Source organism: Anser anser (genome assembly GCF_964211835.1).
Source record: "Anser anser genome assembly, chromosome: 6".
Taxonomy (NCBI): Eukaryota; Metazoa; Chordata; class Aves; order Anseriformes; family Anatidae; genus Anser; species Anser anser.
Window position 1 is genome coordinate 21,841,483 of NC_139726.1, and position 18,961 is coordinate 21,860,443.

The 18,961-nt window shown below is 39.8% G+C and overlaps 1 protein-coding gene across 5 annotated transcripts in view; it reads right to left on the reverse strand.

The window, feature by feature from the left end:
* Positions 1-18,961, reverse strand: part of LOC310901904 (neurabin-1-like) — a 52,196-nt gene that overhangs the window by 29,298 nt on the left and 3,937 nt on the right. For 2 of the 5 annotated variants that reach the window (XM_083842503.1, XM_083842501.1), the window contains exons 1-7: positions 13,735-14,316; positions 11,502-13,332; positions 2,339-2,471; positions 1,721-1,841; positions 1,095-1,199; positions 760-880; positions 105-248 (exon numbers count right to left, since the gene is read on the reverse strand). In XM_083842503.1, the coding sequence (XP_083698629.1) occupies positions 105-248; positions 760-880; positions 1,095-1,199; positions 1,721-1,841; positions 2,339-2,471; positions 11,502-13,109 (2,232 nt within the window). In that variant the 5' untranslated portion in view covers positions 13,110-13,332; positions 13,735-14,316. Of the gene's footprint in view, positions 1-104; positions 249-759; positions 881-1,094; positions 1,200-1,720; positions 1,842-2,338; positions 2,472-11,501; positions 13,333-13,734; positions 14,317-15,113; positions 15,230-18,961 lie in introns of those variants that run through there. The other 3 variants (XM_083842502.1, XM_083842504.1, XM_083842505.1) reach the window with 3 other exon arrangements.

The window sequence follows — 18,961 nt, forward strand, 5'->3', positions numbered from 1 at the left end:
CAAAACCACAATGAAGGGGACATGAAGGTTTCACAAAATTATACAATGTTTAAATGCTCCCTAGTGCACAACAAAGACTATTTAACAAACTGCTACTAATATACCTCTTTAAATTTAAGAAGAGACTGTGCTGAATCCATATCCAGCGGTAAACTGATATCTTCATTTTCAGGAAGATCAAAAACTTCTACAGATTTTTCATGTAAATGTGATTCATATGTATCATCATCGTCATCATAGTCATCATCCTAAAAAAAAATAATAAAAAAATCATGACATCCAGTAGCACACATACTTTGCATTATGGTTGCAGCAACAATATAGAAAGAACACAACCAAGGAACGCAATTGCAGAACTTGTCAACTAGCTACTATTCCTTTTTAGTTTCTTCTATCAGTGATAAGCTTTAAAGGTGACTTGCAAACATTTTCATCAAAATTCCACAAAACAGAGTTAAGTAGGCCACGGACAACACCAGTCACAGCTCATACTTAAAAATATCTTTTGGATTATTGATACGTTGGAAACAGCACATATTGGTAACCATATACTTACACATATGTATAACATATAAAACCAATGTATATACTGATAACACTAATGTATGATGTTTTTATCTTCTCTTTTAAGCAATTTGCCTGTTTTATTCTTTTTGCTTCAATTTGATTAAAAAAAAAATCATGTATCCCATTTGCAGAAGTTATTGCACATAGCACTAATCATATACTCTTAAAAATATGTACATACATATGTCTTACCTGCTCTGTATCATCATGAACGTAGTGCTGCTCATACAGACATCTCTCCTGCTCTAAAGTCTCACTAATGAGGCGGGCTACTTCACTCTGAGTCCCTGGCTTTTCTCTGCCAATCAGAAACCTATAGAAGAAAAACTAGTTACCTTGCAGCAAAAACCTTAAGATACGTGTAAGAGATTAATTTGCCATACTGCTGCCTTCAACAACTTTTTTGTAAAACTTTCACATTATAGTTCAACTTTTTTTGTAGAACTTTCAAATTATAGTTTTGTATTCTTCATTAATGAAAAATTATAACTAGAAAGAAGGTATTATCTGATAGAAAACATACATACCTCACTGTGCCTTTGGTGTTTTTTAGTACAGTAGCTGCAAAGAACTGAGTAACTCCAACTAGACTTATGCCATCAACCTCAACAATCTGATCATTTACTTGAATTCTGTAAAAATAAACAAACGTTTAGCTATCAGTTAACACAAATATTTGGGCTTGACAAATTATTTTATATGATAAATATCATTTAAAAGTCCCTAGTACTTACAACGAGAAAGTCTGAATCCCAAGGAATCCACTGCTTAAAAAACAACCTCTGAATTCTCGATTACTATGCAGATCACCAATTAAAAACTACGTACAGTGTTTGTCTTGCTATTTTATACTATTCACACACTGACTGGTATCCTGGGTTGTCAATCTGATTTTGTGGCACTTTTACACATGGACATATTCTAAGCTTTTCTCATATATGCTGTAAGAAGACTTAAGCTTATCTTCCAACAATATTCTATGTTAAGTCAAAAAACAGAAATTTAAAAATTTAATATAAAGCAGAAACGTAATATGTATTCAGTTGAATTTAGTTTTTATAGTTTTATTCACAGTATTTGCCATATAAAATGAAAATGATTGGGATCACTTAGAAATTTGCAGAAAGCATAATCAATTCAGTGGAAAACTCACCGTCCATCTCTCTGAGCAGCTCCACCATCTGTTATTGTTTTTACAAAAATGCCCAGTTTTTCTAGTCCCTGATCAGCACCAACTCCCATTCCAATAATACTGATACCCAGACCGCTGTCACCTAAAGGATTCAAAAATCTAACATTAGCGACATAATATGACATGTACCACTTACCAGAAGTGAGGGGTTTCTAAGTATTCCAAGTACTTCCACACAAAGGATACAAAAATTCACATATTAAAAACAAACAACCTTTTTTTTTTTAAATCTAGATACTACTGAAAGTCTTTTTGTTCTGTAGTTATGACTGCCTACTAGATTCAAGTTTCATGGTATTTGAAAAGAGTTCAAGTATTTATGAATTGCATATATTCTGGTGCAGATCTGCCACTCATTAATGCATCCTTCATAACTTTAATTATTACACTTTGCACTTAGTGGAGGCCTGTCCATTTAAAGTTCACTATGTTCAGCAGAACTAGCCATAAATGAAAGCTGCAACATACATTCAAAAATTCAAGACCCAAATTCAGCAGAAGTACAGTTTATAAAATAATGCTTTATATTTTGTGCCCATAGTATCTTTTACAGGCAAATATTCAAGGTTTGGTTCACACCTTTTTCGATTTCCACAGGAAACACTTCCATTTTTTCCACTCTTTTCTCAAGTTCGTACTCAGCTGAGGCTGCTACAGGGTCAACTTCTTCGTTACGTCTATCATAATCTTCATTTGAGTAAGTACTGAAAACCTAAGAAAGGTAACAGAAAATATTTTAGAGTTCTCCCACTCTCCTCCAAACATGATATAATCAAAAGAAAATTGCTTAAATTAATTTAAGGAAATTCAAGTGGTATTTTTAAAGATTCCATTTTCTAAGACAGTCACTGATTTAGTAAGTACTGCTGCTGTAAGACAGTTCCCAGCTTGCACAGAAGTAACTTTTTAGAAGTTTCAAAACAATTACTTAAGCACTTTTTATATTGTAAATACACCGAGTATTTTATAGAAATCAAAGGAATCATCGTCTCTCCTTTGATATAGTATGACTTTTTTAGAACGCCATTTTCCCAAATCCTTCTCTTCTCCCTTCCCCCCATACCATCTGCCAATTACAGTGCCTCAACCAGATGTAGTTTTCCGATTTTGCAGGGAATCCTGTGGTTTCCCAGGAAAAGGAAATGCCTTGTTACATGTTACTATTTTTAGTAAGCACTCCAGCTGAATTTCTGAATTCTTTAAAAAATAGATAAACAAATAACACGTATAATGAGTATTAAAACAGAAATCTAGAAAGGAAGAATGAGCTACATGTAATATGCTTAATTCTACTTATCAACATGTTAGTTAATTATATTCAAATCCATACATTAGGGGAAAAGAAAATCATATTCCCTCCTTATACTTGGAAGTCTCATGGAATTTGCCCATCTTGATGCAAAATTAATTGCTCATAAGAATTTATCACCTGACAGGAATGGATCATAGAATTTAAAATTAGGTTCAAGCAATGTTTATAATTGTTATACATAACGTAATAGCAGCACAAACATGCATATGCAAATGAAGACTACTAACATTTACACACACTAGCTCCTTGAGGAAAAACCTTTCCTAAATCAAGACTAAATCATTAGAAGAAAGAATTCATACTCTTCTCTTAAAATGACAGATGGAAAGTGTGCAAGGACACCTAGGTAACATTCTAAAAATCACAATCCCACAATTAAGAGAAGATAGAGCTGTTTCAAAATAGTAATAAAAAGCCTGACTCGGGAAAAATAATTTTGAGGAAGAACATAAATTTACAAAGAATAGAGGAAAAACAACACTGATGATATACAACCAGAAGCCAAACACTGCAGCAACAAAAAGAAAGAGCACACTACAAAACCTATGGTCAAGGGCAAAAGGCTGAAGTTCTTGTTGTGCACATGTGGAATCATAACATAGTATTCATCTTTTATTAGACAGAAACAGTAAAATTCCTGATACTAATGTAAAAAACACAGAACAGTTCAGTGAGGTTTTTTTTTTTTTCCTGCCAAGCAGCAAAAGTAATATTAGACACAGTGGATAATAAATAACATAAATTACAAGTTGCACAGTTTAGGAGACTGATGAGAAAGCCAAACAGTTCATCCCTGCACTGTGTCTGGCAGGGTTTAGTCACTAAATCAAACACATCAAGAACAAAAGAAATGCTAATCTTACTATTTAGAAGGCATTGCTAACTAGAGATAGTAAAATTGTTAGTGTGCAAGAGGAAAAAACAAAAGACAAAAAACATGGTATTTCTTCTAAATATTCTCTCTTCTAAAAGGCAGGATGATGGTAACTGTCGTATTTACTCCAGGTCACTAGTATGTTAATCATGTAAAAAAAAATACTGAAAAGAAGTACTTTTACATAAGAATAGAGAGCTTGTATTTACCTTCCTTAGTACTGTTGGACTATAGAAACATTTTAACTTCTAATCAATCCTCAAATAGCATTGAAATTCCAGAGACTAAAAAAAATAAGTTAGCTTTCAAAAACAACAAGCAGCACTGAGGACTCTGACATTAGGCTACCTGACCAAGCTGATATTAACCATTATTACTAAAGAATAAAATATGGCAATTATATAAAACCCCATAAATATTTTAACAGAAGTTAACCAAACAGTTCCCATTTACCTTTTAGAACATTACAAGTTAAAGCAGTAAAGATAACTGCAGCTTGGGTAAGCTACTCTTTTATGACACCCAGCGCGCCAGACTGTTGTGAGGATTTAACCCAGTTCAGTCAGCAGCACCACCACCTACTTACTGTCAGCTACCTGCAGGATGCGTTTTTTGAGGACTCACAGAAGGGACTGAAGGTCAACTTGCCCAACCTCCCTGCTCAAGCAGGGCCAGCCGGTATTGCACTCAAGTGATATTTTTAAAAGAGGTGCTTTAGTAAACACAAGTTACTGTCTCAACACAGTAGAAAACAAGTGAGTTTTACAAGCCAGAAGGTTAGCCTAACATCAATACCTTCTGGATCCAGTCAAGCTAATAAATGATGAAAAAAATAATTTCTTTTTACCCTCTAGTCCTCTTTTCTTCAGAATGAATAAAAATAATTTGAAGTTATTATGAAGTAAGTTCTCACAGACTGCTGAATGTTTAAGAACTATTTTAATTAAACTTCTAAGATAAATACCTGGAAATTTTCAAATATATACTTAGTCCTTGAAGAGCAAATATGTTTAGTTGGAGACAGAACAAACTGCATTCATTACACTAGGAGAATGAATCACTTTTGGAATGCAAAATTCAGTTAATCTCTGTCTAAAAGATACTGCCATTCAGCTACTGTTATCATACAGAACTAAAAATCTCCAATGTATCACCTTGGTTCTACCACACAAAAGAGTATTATCACAGAAAACCAACGATAACCTCACTTAACTCAAAGTCTTAGCAGCACTTAAAAACCTCTTCTTAAAAACTATGCTAGTTTTAGCAGAATTGTAATTATTTTTAGAAGGAAAACCCTTCAGGTAAGTTTTGCTTGCACAAAACTGTTATCGAGTCATAAAACACAGCCCAAAGGCTGTCACTCCTGTATTCGTTTCTACTATGTAGATTTTGTGCATGAGCAAAAGGAAAATGTTACAAAGGCAATTAAAAAGTAAGAAAACAACAACTGCCTAAAAGGTTTCCCAACTAATTAGAATGGAAGCGATTTCAACATCGCTTTTAAATTCTACTATGATATTGTAATACTTGCTGAAAAGCATAGCATGTAGCATCTACAAAAGCAGTTAAAGTAACACTTAAGAGCTGAGAGAGAGGCACTGAAGTGTTACTGACACCTGTACCTAGAGACCATGCCAAGCAATGGCTCCCCCACTTGGTTCTTATTTCTTCTGAAATACAATTCTTACTTTGAACATTCCAGCTTACTGACACTCAGTAAAGCCATACATTCAAGATTCAAGCTATGGTTCAGAGAAAGTTACCTAATAATGAACAGTTTCAGTGTTTCAAATGGATCACCTCTGCGAAGCCTGGCAAGATGTTAAGTACTCAGGCAAACATGAATAATCATTTGAAACAGTAGCACTGAAGTATAATGTACACTCTACAGTTTACTCTTACAATCTCCCTCTTCAGTTAAAGCAGACATCACATTACCACTATGTTATTCTCTCTTGTTTCTGAAAGCTACAAAGTTGGTATTTTTATTACTATAACTTGTTGTATTTTAAGTGAAAAGTGACTATATCTGATTTAAATCAATTCATGCAATCAGATGCTTTAAATCAGCAAGCAGAAATACCCTGTTCAACTGTTTTCTTTTTATTGTTTGTTCAGTATTTACACTTTTCTTCCTAATTGATTCAGAATGGTTGGTAAGTGTTGAACAGGTGGACATTATACATCATTACATTTGATGTAGCATTTGCTGTTACCAAAGAGGCGGACTGGCAGGCTGTGCATTCTTATGGGTTTGATTGTGTAGCTCTGCTCAACTTTATCAAAAACCAGCAAACACGCACAAAAACCAAGTTAGTTTACATAAAGGCATAAGGACAACCTTGCTCCTGATCCTCAGTACAATTTCACAGTCAAAACCTAACTCAATTTATCTGAGACAACAGTAACATACATTTCAAACTCTTTTAGCAAACAGAATTCTAACAATATCGAAAGCAGAATGTCAATTAAAACTAACAATAGATCAGTATTTACAAAATAAGTCTCTTAACCAAAAGGTTAACCAGAATGACTTTGTTCCCTGCTATCAACACTAAAAGTAAAAGCAAAACCTACCAATTGTTTTATACAATTGGTTACATAGTATTGAATTGCTGAGGGGATGACTTAAGAACACAAATATTGAAGGTTTCTGAACAGCACCAGCATGTCAAAAACCGTGACAAACTTAATGAGTAATCCCATGAGTCCACTGACAGACGCTTACCAAACCAATAACTTTCACATCACCCTCCATATCTTTTTCTTACTTTCCATTCTTAGGTTTCTGCTGTACTGTCCCATCCCTGGCACTGGCCTCTCTTCCAAAGGCACCTGAAATGCCCAAATAATCCACTGTTGTATACAGAATACAAAAGGGATCATTCGTTTTTTCCAACTCTCAAAATGTAAACTACAAACAAGTTTCAGCTATTGCCTGTTCATGCTTTCATATCAGCCTAGGTTGAGTATCCGCAGGTGCTAACAGCAGCCATCATCAAAAAGATGCTGAATCTTTCAGCAGCTTAACTGTTGAGCTAATAAACTTGTATTCTACACATCTGCTTATCTCTGCCTGCACTCTCCATAATAATCTCACCTCCTCTGTTACTCCTCCTGTGTCACCACCTCCTCAGGGTTTCTTCTGCCTACATGCACCTTCTTCCTCTAGTTAATATTAATGATTTTTAGCGTCCTACACTGTTAAGTCAGCCAGCAGGAACTGCCATAATCTCAGATGCAGGCAAAATACAACCAAACTATGTTCAAAAACTTTTTTTTTGGTGAAATTAATTGAAAAATACCGTGGAGAGTATAATAGGTTTGAGATAAAAGTATGAAGAAAAGTTGTAGGGACAAGACTGTTACAATGTTAAGGTACAAATATTGGATTGTTGACAAGTGATAAACAGAGTTTCAAAACACCTAAAATCTGTGAGTTAAAAACAAATTGTCATTGCAAAAGATCTCAAACAAAACCCAATGGAAACAAACTTACCCTACTTGTGTCAGACAAAACAACAACAACAAAAAGATGACTGCCATGTGCAAAGCAATTCTGTTTGTCTACTCTCAAACCAAATTTCTATTTTCCTGCATCAGCCTACATCTATGTCACACACTTGTCTCTTACTGCTACAGAAGTATTTTACTGAAGTGCTTCACCAATGGTTGACAGTTGACCATTTATGCAGTCATCAATCATTCTCTATTTATTGAAGACTCTCGAGGGTCTGGGAGTCTTCCACCAGCTAGTGTACTTTGATTCCCTTTCTGTGTATAAAATCCAGGAGTGTAGAAGTTACAGTTACAGAAAAAAAGACAGAGGGTGTATGAAACTGACGCACTACTCTGAAACATTTTGTTAAAGCTGTGTTCAGGAGAATACACATTAACCTAGAAAAAAACATGCATCTCCTAAAAGCACATTTATAGATATGCTGTTATACACAAAATCTAATTCAAGTTTATCTAAATTTAGTGTTTCATGAACTTCCACCGTGAGTAGTCCTGTACTAAAAAGACTGAACAGTATGCCAGCCTGAACAAGATTACTACTATTTGTATCCCAGCTGTACCTAAAACAGCCCTAATTGCTGTGCGGAATGAATGGCATTATGAAGGGTTTGCAAATTCTCTCAAAAGCAGCTGATACTTGGTTGCTTAGAACAACATACAAGATATGAAACTACATTTCTTTAGTTAAGAAAAAAGTTTAAACTTTTTCTCAACTGTGACAAGTATCAAAATAAAGCCTTTTTGAAGCTTTTTGTTGCTATTTTTATTTTTTGATTTATTTTAAGCCGTGTTCTTCACTTAATCTTCATTCTTCATTTACTCACAGAGCTGGGGACAGACACTCCCATACAACATAAGCTGGGCAACACTGCAAATCAAACAGACCTACAGAAGCGAATAGTAGCTGCATTACCTTTTCAGTTTACCTGAGCTATACAATTTCTAAGGATCATAAATCATTACAGAGCTTAGTCGCAGGGCTATTGAAGGTTTTGTGGACAAAGTTTAACACAGTCAGAGGTAAAGACACCTCAAGAAGTCAATTTGGAAACAGGCATTTGTTTTACCGACAGAAAGTTTCAGAATTACAAGTGTCAAACAGCACTCTGTCATTACACCTATGCTAATTAAAGCCTTTCAAGGTGATCAAATAACTGAAAGTGGGTTTAATCTCTACATTACAAAAGCATAGTGAAATGTAAGGCACAACAGCACAGTTACCTGACATTATTTGCACTGTTCATAATGCTGATTGCTTACACACTTTACTGAGAAAACTTTAGGACGAAGACAAATTCAGTTCCCTTGCAGATACCTTGGACAGCTGAGTGTACTTTACATTCCTTATTGGCTTCTTATGTGGCAACAAGAGACTAAAAATAGCCCGTGTACCATAACACAAACCCAATCTGCCAGTGAAGTTCTGCTAATAACTGTACAGGATCACTCTCTTCACTACGGCAGGAAAAACAAACAACGCTCCTTAAGGCCTGCAGAGATCAAACAGCAGCAGTCAGGTCACACATGGCATCTAAGAAATCTTCCCAGGCATTTATCATCAGCTTCTACAGAACTGAAACCTTTGTTTTAAAAAGCCTCATCTATGCCTACTTTCACAGGCACAGAGCAACTCCAAATAACGTAGTATTTACATAATTATGTTCCATCTTTCCTGAAATTACCAGTTTGATTTATGTCCTTATGCCCTGCTACTGATGTCAACAGTCACAGACCTCCAGCATGGGTCAGACACAGTGTTAACGGCGTTAGCTTCATTCTGCATCCCTTGGGAGCTCCAGTCTTTCTTTTACACAAAAGCCTTGCCAATCTTACAAGTGACCAGAAACTTCTAAACAGAGATATTAATCAAGTTCTCTTTGCTGTTGTAGCATATACACAGGCACCCTAAAAACAGTGTTTAAGTTGTATCCACCACCTACGCACAGTTCTAACCTTCTCTTTGAGCGCATCAAGTGCAATGGTCAGAGCTCCATCACTGCCAAGTCTCAGTGACCTGAAAATGTGTTTTTTCTTACCCAAACACCTTCTGAATGGTTTGAATTTTCCACATCAGACTCCTGCTAAACAGCAGCCATACTTCTCTCAGCTTTATTTAGACAAGTAAGTTAGTTGGAGACACTTCTCACTACACCAGCACTCTAAGCTGTGGTGGGGTAACTTTCTGTTACCACTCAGGATTTTTTACCTTCCAGAATGTGCTTAAAAAAAAAAAAAAGAACTGGAGGAAGAAAGTTCACTGGCCGCATTGCTATTATGGACAGCTTATTCTGCCAATCCAAAAGTCAGGCATCATGGTAATAACAATGTTATTTTCATGGAAAAAAAGTACACTAACAGTTGCTACTGAGTTCATCTCTTCATTGTGTAATTGATTATCTGGTAGAGGTTGGTTCTGGTAGCTTTCAGAGGAGCAGCTGCAATTGAATAGCGCTAGTTACCAAAACCTGAGCTTTGTCCACATGAGAATTCCCATCACGGTTGGCACTATTAATGCTTTGAACTAGATCTGTCATGGCCATAACCAAGAATGCAGGAAAAGACTGTTACAGCCACTGCTTCTAGGTGGATTTCAGCAAAGATAAACCCTGCCTACAGCAGAAAACCAGCCAGCAGGGAACTAACGCACATTTACAGCAGACCAACAATGCACTCTTCCACTTTGTTGTGACACGGAGGCGCACAAATGCATGGGGAAAATGGACCGATGCCCCTTGGGCTGTCTCACAGCCCTTGCTGCACTCATTATGCAGCTTCCAGTAGTGGCACTCCCCCTTCCATGCTCTGGCTCACCACTGAGACAGCATCAACTACAAGAAAGCCATATAAAGCCATCCTGTCTATGGAAGAACTATAAAAACAAACGCATGAAACAAAACTCATACTTTGCCACACCCAAAACATTTCCTGGGGTACAGCACTGGTGTGCCTTCATCACACTGGGAAATTACAGCTCTCTGCTGCAGGAACTACAGGAGTCAGCAGAGTTCTTACATCACTCTGATCGGTACCAAGTTTTTTAAAAAACAAAAAGCTTTATTAAAGATGACAGCATAAAAAAAACCACACTGTTTTATTGTAGATTATATTTTTCATTCATGTAACAGTAGAAGAAAAAGAGTGTGCTTGAGAAAGCCTGGACAGTTTCCAATTCCATCTTGTTCCTCTTCTCCCAGTACTCCCAAACTTTAGGTGGGATTAGAATAACTGCAGCCTGCAACAAGACTACAGGTAAACGGGGTTTGTGCTGCGGAATGACTTTGTTCATTCTGGGGGTATTTTGGGTGACTGAAGAACAGATCCCTAAACCTTTTCAGTTTGTTAGCAGTGTACCTTACACTACTTCTCATTATTAAATCTGCCTTGTATGTCTTATTTCCACAACTCTTTAACCCCAAAATACTCATAACAGTAATATTCTTACAGAATATTCACCACACCAATATAAACATCATGTTATAACGTATTACTTATACATATTATATAATATATATTACATAAAATTCTAAAATCTTAAATAACAGGAACCAGACATTTGATATTTTCTCACAATTAAGTCTGAAAATACCTGAAATTGAATCTGAAGGTTTATTTTTTTTAAGAAAAACTTCTGCACACAAAGTAATACTGACGAAGTCTTTCCTAATGCAATGCCACAACTGTGGACAAATGAAAGCACGTATTAAGGGTCATGTGTCTGTATCTGTTCCTAAAAGTTAGCATTCCTAAAAATGCCCAGTAAGCAAGTGAAATCTCACACATCTTACTATACTATTAATTAAGGTTCTGGGATTTAGAAGTCACTTGTGACTAACTTCAACTTTTCTCTTGTTCAGAAAACCAAGCAATTCTAAGTAAAAGCCATAAAGTCACACTTTCTAAGGTGCTGTTAGAACTTTGGGGAAAAGAAACACACACACACAAAAATAAAAACACTTCAAAAATGTAATTCCTATCTATTTTTGATTGCAAAACAATGAAAAACAAAAAACAAAACAAACAAACAAAAAACTTACCTTAATAGGAGCTGTTGAGAACTTGACTTTTCGGTCTGGCTCAGGATCTTCCTCTTCAGAAAGTCCAGGAAATTCCTCATATTCACTGTCGTACATATACTCCTCCTCTCCCTCCAAAATTTCTTTGCCTTCAGGCCCTTGGTTTTCTGGCTCTGTGCCCCTATCATCATCAAAAGCTGCATTTTCTATTCCAAAAGCGCTGAAGTTCTCCCTCTGCTTTTCCACTGCTTGTTCCTCATCTTCTTCAGGATCCCCTTCCCGCTCTAGAACACCCTGACCTTGTGTAACTGGACCATCCTTCCCAGACATCCCATCTCTCACTTCTTCCTGATTGGTCTCACTGCTTTCTGCAAACTCTTCTACTACCTCCAAGGAATAGTCACTCCTTTTCCCTTCCTGTGCTTGGTATTTGAGCAGCTGATCCTCATAAACAACATGATCTTTCTCCAAACCTTCTTTTTCATGCCCTGAGGTTTCATCTTGCTCAGCCAGCTCCACACAAGTCCCCTCCGTGGGGGAAACCCATGAGAAAACAGTCTCTGTTCTCCACTTTGCCTCCTGACCAGGTACACTGCTCATATCCTGCAGGCTTCTCTCAAGCACCAGTTGCTCTTTCTTATCTTTTTCAAGTACCTCACTCGGCTCATCTCGGACGGTCACAGGCACTTGGGTGGACGCAGTCTTCTCTGGACATTTTTCAACAGCAGCAGATGAATCCAAACCGCAGGGTTCTCTCAAATGGTCCTGATTTGGACTATCATTTTTGGAAATTTCTTTGGATTCTTCAGTATCACTGTCACCCAGGAAGCTTTCCAGCCTCCTGGAAATGGGTCCTGCATTCAGGAAGGAGGATTTGGAAGCATTATTGGGATGTTGCTGCCTCAACTCATTACCTTGATTTTCGACTTTCTCCAGCGCAGCTGGAGGACTGACTTCGGTATTAAAACTGAAGTGGTCCCCCACGCTGCTGCAGTCAGAAGCAGAGCCATGTCTCCTCTTATCTTCATTTTTTTCACATTTGCTGGGAGAATATCTGTCCACTGAGCTTCGCTGTTTTATATTTCTCTCAAATAGCTTCCTTGTCTCCGAAAACTTTTCTGCCAAGGCAACTTTGTCCAAGTCTGCCTCGTCATTGCTACGGGTGACCTTGTCGGCAGTAGAAGGCACAGACAATGAATCCACAGGACTGCTGTTGGGGCTGGTACTTGTATTGTGGAGATTATTTTTTTGGACAATGAGGAAAGATGGGCTACCTGGAGAAGGTCCATATTCAGCTGCTGTGGTCCGGCTGATTAATTTGGTCTCAGCAGGTGGACTGCTTTCACAAGAGGGTGTGGAAGCGGAGCCTCCCATTTGCAGAAACATATTTTTGATCTTGTGAACCCTATTGCCATAAGTGGCAGCCCTCCCTCGACTGTGTGGGTCATTTCCCCCGCCATTGGAAGAGGCGCTCAGCTTCTGCTGCAAGCCTGTTTTGTTGGAAGTGTTTTCAGGATTGTTTACTCCATCAAAAGAGCATTTGATAGCATGGAAGTCAGATTTATAGGCATTGCGGTGTGGAGAAGCACTTCTTAAAGTCCTTTCCCCTTTGCCCTCAGTTTTCATCATTGTCAGAGACAGAGCTCCCTTGACTCCTGGAGAACGGGAAGGAAACCTCAGGGGCACAAAGCTTCCAACACCAGGCAGCGTGGCTCCTACGGAAGATCTGGAAGGCGGCCACCCAGCGAGCCTCCACGCTCACATCGAGCCGGGCTGCGCGAGCAAGAAATCACAACGCGCAAACGGCCACACCGGCTGGCAGCTCCGCGGATCCCGGTGTCCTGAAAGCCATCTGCGGGGACACACAGAGTTTTAATTAACTCGGGACCTGGCAGCGCGTGTGACACGAATCCCAAACTTGCCGCTCCGCGGGGCGGGGAGGGCGGCGGGAGCCCCCCCGGCGGCCGCCGAGGGCCGGAGCCCATTGTGTGCGCCCCGCTGCCCGCCGGGGGGGGACGCGGCGGCGCCGGGCTGCCCTCACGGCCGCCAACGGCCGCCAACGGCCGGGCCTTGTCCGCCCGGCCCTTCCTGCCGCCCGGCCGGGCCCGGGCCGGGCCGAGGCGAGGCGGAGGGGCCCCGGTGCCCGCGGGCAGCCCGGAAGGGAGGCAGGGAGGGAAGGAGCGGCGAGTTTCGGCCCCGAGCCGCGGCTCCCCCCGCCCCGGCACCTCGCCCCAAACTTTCCGAGCCAGCCTACCTGGGGGCGGGGGTCCCGCCGGCTCCTTCCCCTCAGCGCCGCTGGCCGCCCAGCGGCCGCCCGCACCACGCCATCGCCGGCCGCCGCCGCCGCCCCGCGCTCCCGGCTCCTCACTCCACCTTCCGGCCCCCGCTCGCTGCCTCCTCTCCCGCCGCTCAGCGCCCTCCTCCGCGCTGTGTGCCGGGCCCGCCCGCGCGCTCTCACACAAAGGAGAGGGAGCGGCGGGCGCGCCCCCGTTCCTCTCAGCGCGTGTGGGGGGGAGAGGGGACGGGGGGCGCGCCCGGGCCTGAGGGCAGCGCCCGGCCCTACCGCGCCGCGCCGGCCTCGGGGTGCCGCCGGGGCTGCTCGGGCACACGCGGGGCTGCCGCGGCCCCGGCTCGTGAGGGCGAGTCCCGGCAGCTGGGGCGGCGGGCGCTGCGAGGCGGAAGCGAAGGGAATGCCAACTATTCCGGGTTTTTCCTCCCTTCCTTCTAAAAGCCGTGCTACGTTAGCCCTTCCCAAGGCCCTCGGGGCTCCGCGGGCACCTGCCGCCGGTACCGGGCGGTGAGGTGAGGGGAGGTGTGCCTGTCCCCCCGCCTGCCCCCCGCAGCAGCTTCCGAGGGCTCTGGAAAGGATGGATGCCCGTCGTCGGTAGCCTCGGGCAGTACTAATCATAGAATCATTAGGGTTGGAAAAGACCTCCAAGATCATCTGGTCCAACCATCACCCTACTGCCAAGGTCACCCACTAAACCGCGTCCCTAAGTGCCAGGTCCAACTGTTGTGTACATCCAGCTCTCCTGCTTGGTAGTCCAAATAAAAAACCACCGGCTTCAGCCTATCTGTCTGCGCACAGCCAGAGACAGAACTTGGATTACTCACCAGTACCTACCGCCTGCTTGGCACATACATAAATCACACAAAATAATTAAGACAGCACTAAAGGAAAGAAACAGAGTACCTGGAATCAATCAATAACTGACACGAAGTATTAAAAGGAAAAGAAATTTAACAGTATTCTGTATTCTTGCCCTGTGGGAAAGTCCAAAATTTGAAATTCTTCATTCCAAATTCAACTAACTGTGAATTTCCAATGGAACAAAAATTTTAGTGATGCATTTTAGAAGAGCCAAAGTGACCTTTCATTTCATCTGGTAGCTACCAGTTATTCAGTCTCCCAAACTTTTTCTAATGCTTCATTTCTTCTAACACAAAGCGGGGATGAAATTCTTGAGGCTTTCTTCTCTGTTTTCAAATGTTGTTGGGACAATGGCATTTCACCAAGACCTGCCTGTAGCAGTCTTAGATACATTTGGAAATACTTTAAATAACATTTTAATTTCAATAGTTTCAAGCTAACAGTGACACATGTTTCTTAGTTTGAGAATACATAGGTCTTACCTAGGACAAAGTAGCATTGATCTTTCTCCCACGTGTTCCTCAGTTAGTTTTTCATAAGGTTTGTAGGTTGGGTTGAAATAATGCAAGGCTTAAGCACCATCTTTCAATACACAGGGCTGTAAGAGAATACAAAGGAAATGTTCTTTACACAAAACAAAGGTAAATGCAAGGTTGCTCTGCAGTCTGATCGCTGGGTGAAGACCTTTCTGTGTACTGCTTAGGGAGTCTGCCAGGATGTAGGAGGCAGTTCAAAGAAAAACAAAGGCAGAGCTCAGGAACAACAAAACAGCAAAGCCCAAAGCAGCTCTAACTGCCCAGGGAAGTGAGAGGCCTTTGTATTGGGTGCTGGCTAAAGGAGGCTGGAGCAGGAAAATACTCTCCTGTTATGAATTCTCCTGTGCTTGAGAAAGCAAGAATTCTAAATACAGATCATGGACACAAATTTAATTGCATCAAAGATGTCTTTAAAAAAAATAAAATCCCATTCTATACATACAGGTTATTTTGGTTAGTCACGCTGGTTGAAGGGACAATATTTATCGGGGTCGATTATTTTTCAGTGAGGAAAGACTCTGAACTGTATTCTAGGTTAAGTGATATGAAGGAAATAATACAACTGTTCACAGAAACAATGATTAACAAGATCAGAAGAATTCAAGATAAAGAGCTCTGGAATTTGAGCAAGAAGTCTGGGAAGGTGAAGTAGTTTGGGATTTCATCATAGCTCAAAATGCAATAACCCAGGAAGAGTATCTTACAGATTCAGTCTGTAGAGGCTTCCTTGAAAGATGGTGAAACAATGGTGAGTAAGCAAATGGTCTGCACTGAGCAAGAAGCATTTACATTTTGTCATCTGAGCCTATTAAAAAAAAAAAAGTTTCAAGGCGGACATTGGCTACTCAAAATCTTCTTGGGGAAAAGAAATCAATGCTGCAGTATATGAACTCATGAATCAAATGAAGACAAAGAGGAAAGTGTTTCCGAGACAAAAAGAAAATTTAGGGCACTTCTGCAAACACAGTTGATCAAACTGCCAATGAGGTGCAGTTTATTGCAGTATTCGCTCCGATTACAAAGGCATATCATGAAGAAGGAAGCTGTTTCAATGGTCATCAGAGAATGATGAAATGTCTTCTGAATGGAATAATGTTCTCGTGACTATTCCTGTCTTGGTTAACTATTTCAAAACCCCTTTCCTACTGGACATACATGCCTGTGCTTATGGTTTGAGGGTAATGTTGGCAAAGGAACAACTGGCATTCCCCACGAGAACATCAAAAGAGTGTCTAAAACAGAATTGAACAGGGAAAAAGACTCTTGGGAGTAGCTAAAATGTGGCACGTATTTAGTGGTCTGGGTTAATATGTATAGATACTGGAGGAGTCAACTGCTGCTGTTCATTCAAGATGAACAAAACAAACCATTAAGCACATGTTCTACACCAAAAAAAGACAAAATGTAAAGCAGCTTGGAAACTGATAAGCTAAGATTTCTACTCTTAGTTTTTAAAATTAGAAATGGCTTTTCTTAAAAAAACAAAAAACAAAAACAAAAAAACAACCAACCAACCTGAATATATCCTAACTGATGAGATCATAAATTTCTCCTCTTAGGCCCATTCTGACCTTAATGAGACTCCATACAAGCACAAGGAGTGGGAGGAAAAAACACTGATTCTAGAGAAGGTGGCTACTAGAAGTTTGAAACTGGTCATCACACCATGAAGATACTTTAACCAACTCAGGAAAATGTTGGTTTTAAGTTTTACAGAAACTGATAATCTTGAGCAAGCGGCACTGGTGAGGGGCTGGGTTGTAAGACTCCCTTTCTCATTGCCACTTTATTGATCCCTATAACTGACTGGGCGGAACACTGTTGATATGGAGAGAGTGCCTCACAGGAAAAGCACAGCTCAGCTGTCAGGGTAACAGTTTAATATTGTTAAAGCCAGGGATCAACTGAGCTGAAGAAGCCTGCATGAGACAAAACCATGTCTTCAGCATTAAGTAAAAGTTAATTCTCTGAACTTTAACTTAGTTGAAGTTATCTGCTTTAACCACATGTTAGTTTTATCATGTGATCTGAACTGCAATCTCACCAAATATGTATTTAATCTGTGTAACATTAGTTTCATCAGCAGTTTTAAGTAGAACACCTAAGTGTTCATTTTAAACTTTTGCAAAAAGCCAGGAATAGAAGGATTAATTAAGCACTCGGAGCTTCACAAGTATTTCTGTAGGTTTTTGAAGTTGTTTTTTGAAAGAAAATATTTTTCTATCATTTAGGAGTAATTAGAATGACCTGGAAGTGTTTCAGTCATACTTGGTGTAAGTTGAACAGTAATTCTGAGTTTGAAGAACAGCCTAAAAGTTTGAAGGACAATTTTGTGATGACTGTCATTAGAAGAAAGTTACCTGCAATTTTATACGACTAACTGTGTAAAATACAAAACTAATAAATTAGTATTTTAAACTTATTACTTCATATCACTCCTTCAAAAAATAAAACAGAACTAAAGTCCAAAATGGCATTTAATGGTCAATGTCATCTGCTCAATAAAAGAAGCAAAAAAAAATCAGAGCAGATGAGAAGACAAGTCTTTTTGTGAAGGCAGTGAGGCAATGACTGCAGACAGATATGGGACAAAAATCTGCAATAAAGAAGCTCAGGGACTAGATACAGTCAAATAGATAAAGGACATCTTCAACATTAAGGAGGTGGACCAGCTAGGCTGCCATACAGTACCACACAAAATAAGGTTGTAAAGATATAAAGGGTAGAGGAAAGCAAGGAACAAAAACCAAACCAAACCAAAACAAACAAAACAAAACAGACCACCAGTAGTGTAAAAGTTACAGTATGTAATGGTAAACTAGACCACATTTTGGAATGGGATTCCCCTAGCAGCTTGCATCTTGTGTAGAACATTGCAGCTGCACAGCAGGACCCTAAAGATTACAAGTGTTGCAGATGAAGAAATGCTCTAAAGACAGGAGCTAATTAGGTTTGACTCAGTTTCATTTGAATTGCTGTGTATAACGTGACAATTACTTTACTGCATGCCAGCAGCGCCACAGAGGAAGCCTGCAACACCACTATTTGTCTTTGCTATTGTATATGATGAAATATACGTTCAATACTTATTTTCATTTCTAAAGCTAGAACCACAGTGCTTGGGGTAAGTTAGTGCCTGCTCCAGGTTTTATTTCTCCTCCCTTAAGCTGCTCCCCAGTATATTCAAGAAGCATTTGGTAAAAATACAATAGTTCAATCTGAAATGGCTAACAACAGTGCTGTAATCCTGCTGCTTTATTCTTTGCTTCTCCTTCTATTGTCACCTCTGAGTCTTCCACATTCTCCCATTCCTTGTATTCAGCTGTCACCTGAGCCAAATTATAAACAAAAAGACAGAACTGTGCTTACGGCTATTTTATAGGTCTGCTATAAAATACAAATCCTGTAGCTCACATTATGATCAAGAAAAAATGGGCTATAGTACAAACCCTAAGAAGCCTTTTATTATTATTATTGCAAGTAAGTAAAAAAAATATATTGTTGCAAGCAAACCAGTTAGAAAACTATTACTCTGAGTACTGAGTACTGACACTATTAACAAGGTGTTAATACTCACTACTGAAGTACTCAGCTTGCCTGGTTGTCATTGCAGTAGTATTTCAGCCTCAACAAACTCTAAACATGGGATAAGAAGTGGAATTTTAGAAGCAAAGAAGCTCTAGTGAGGTTCTGCCACCCCATAGCAGGGCTGCCCTCTCTCATTCCCAAATGCGTCTGTCATGCAAAGCTCTAGGGAGGGGCAATTCTGTTGAATAATACACATCAGTGCCTAT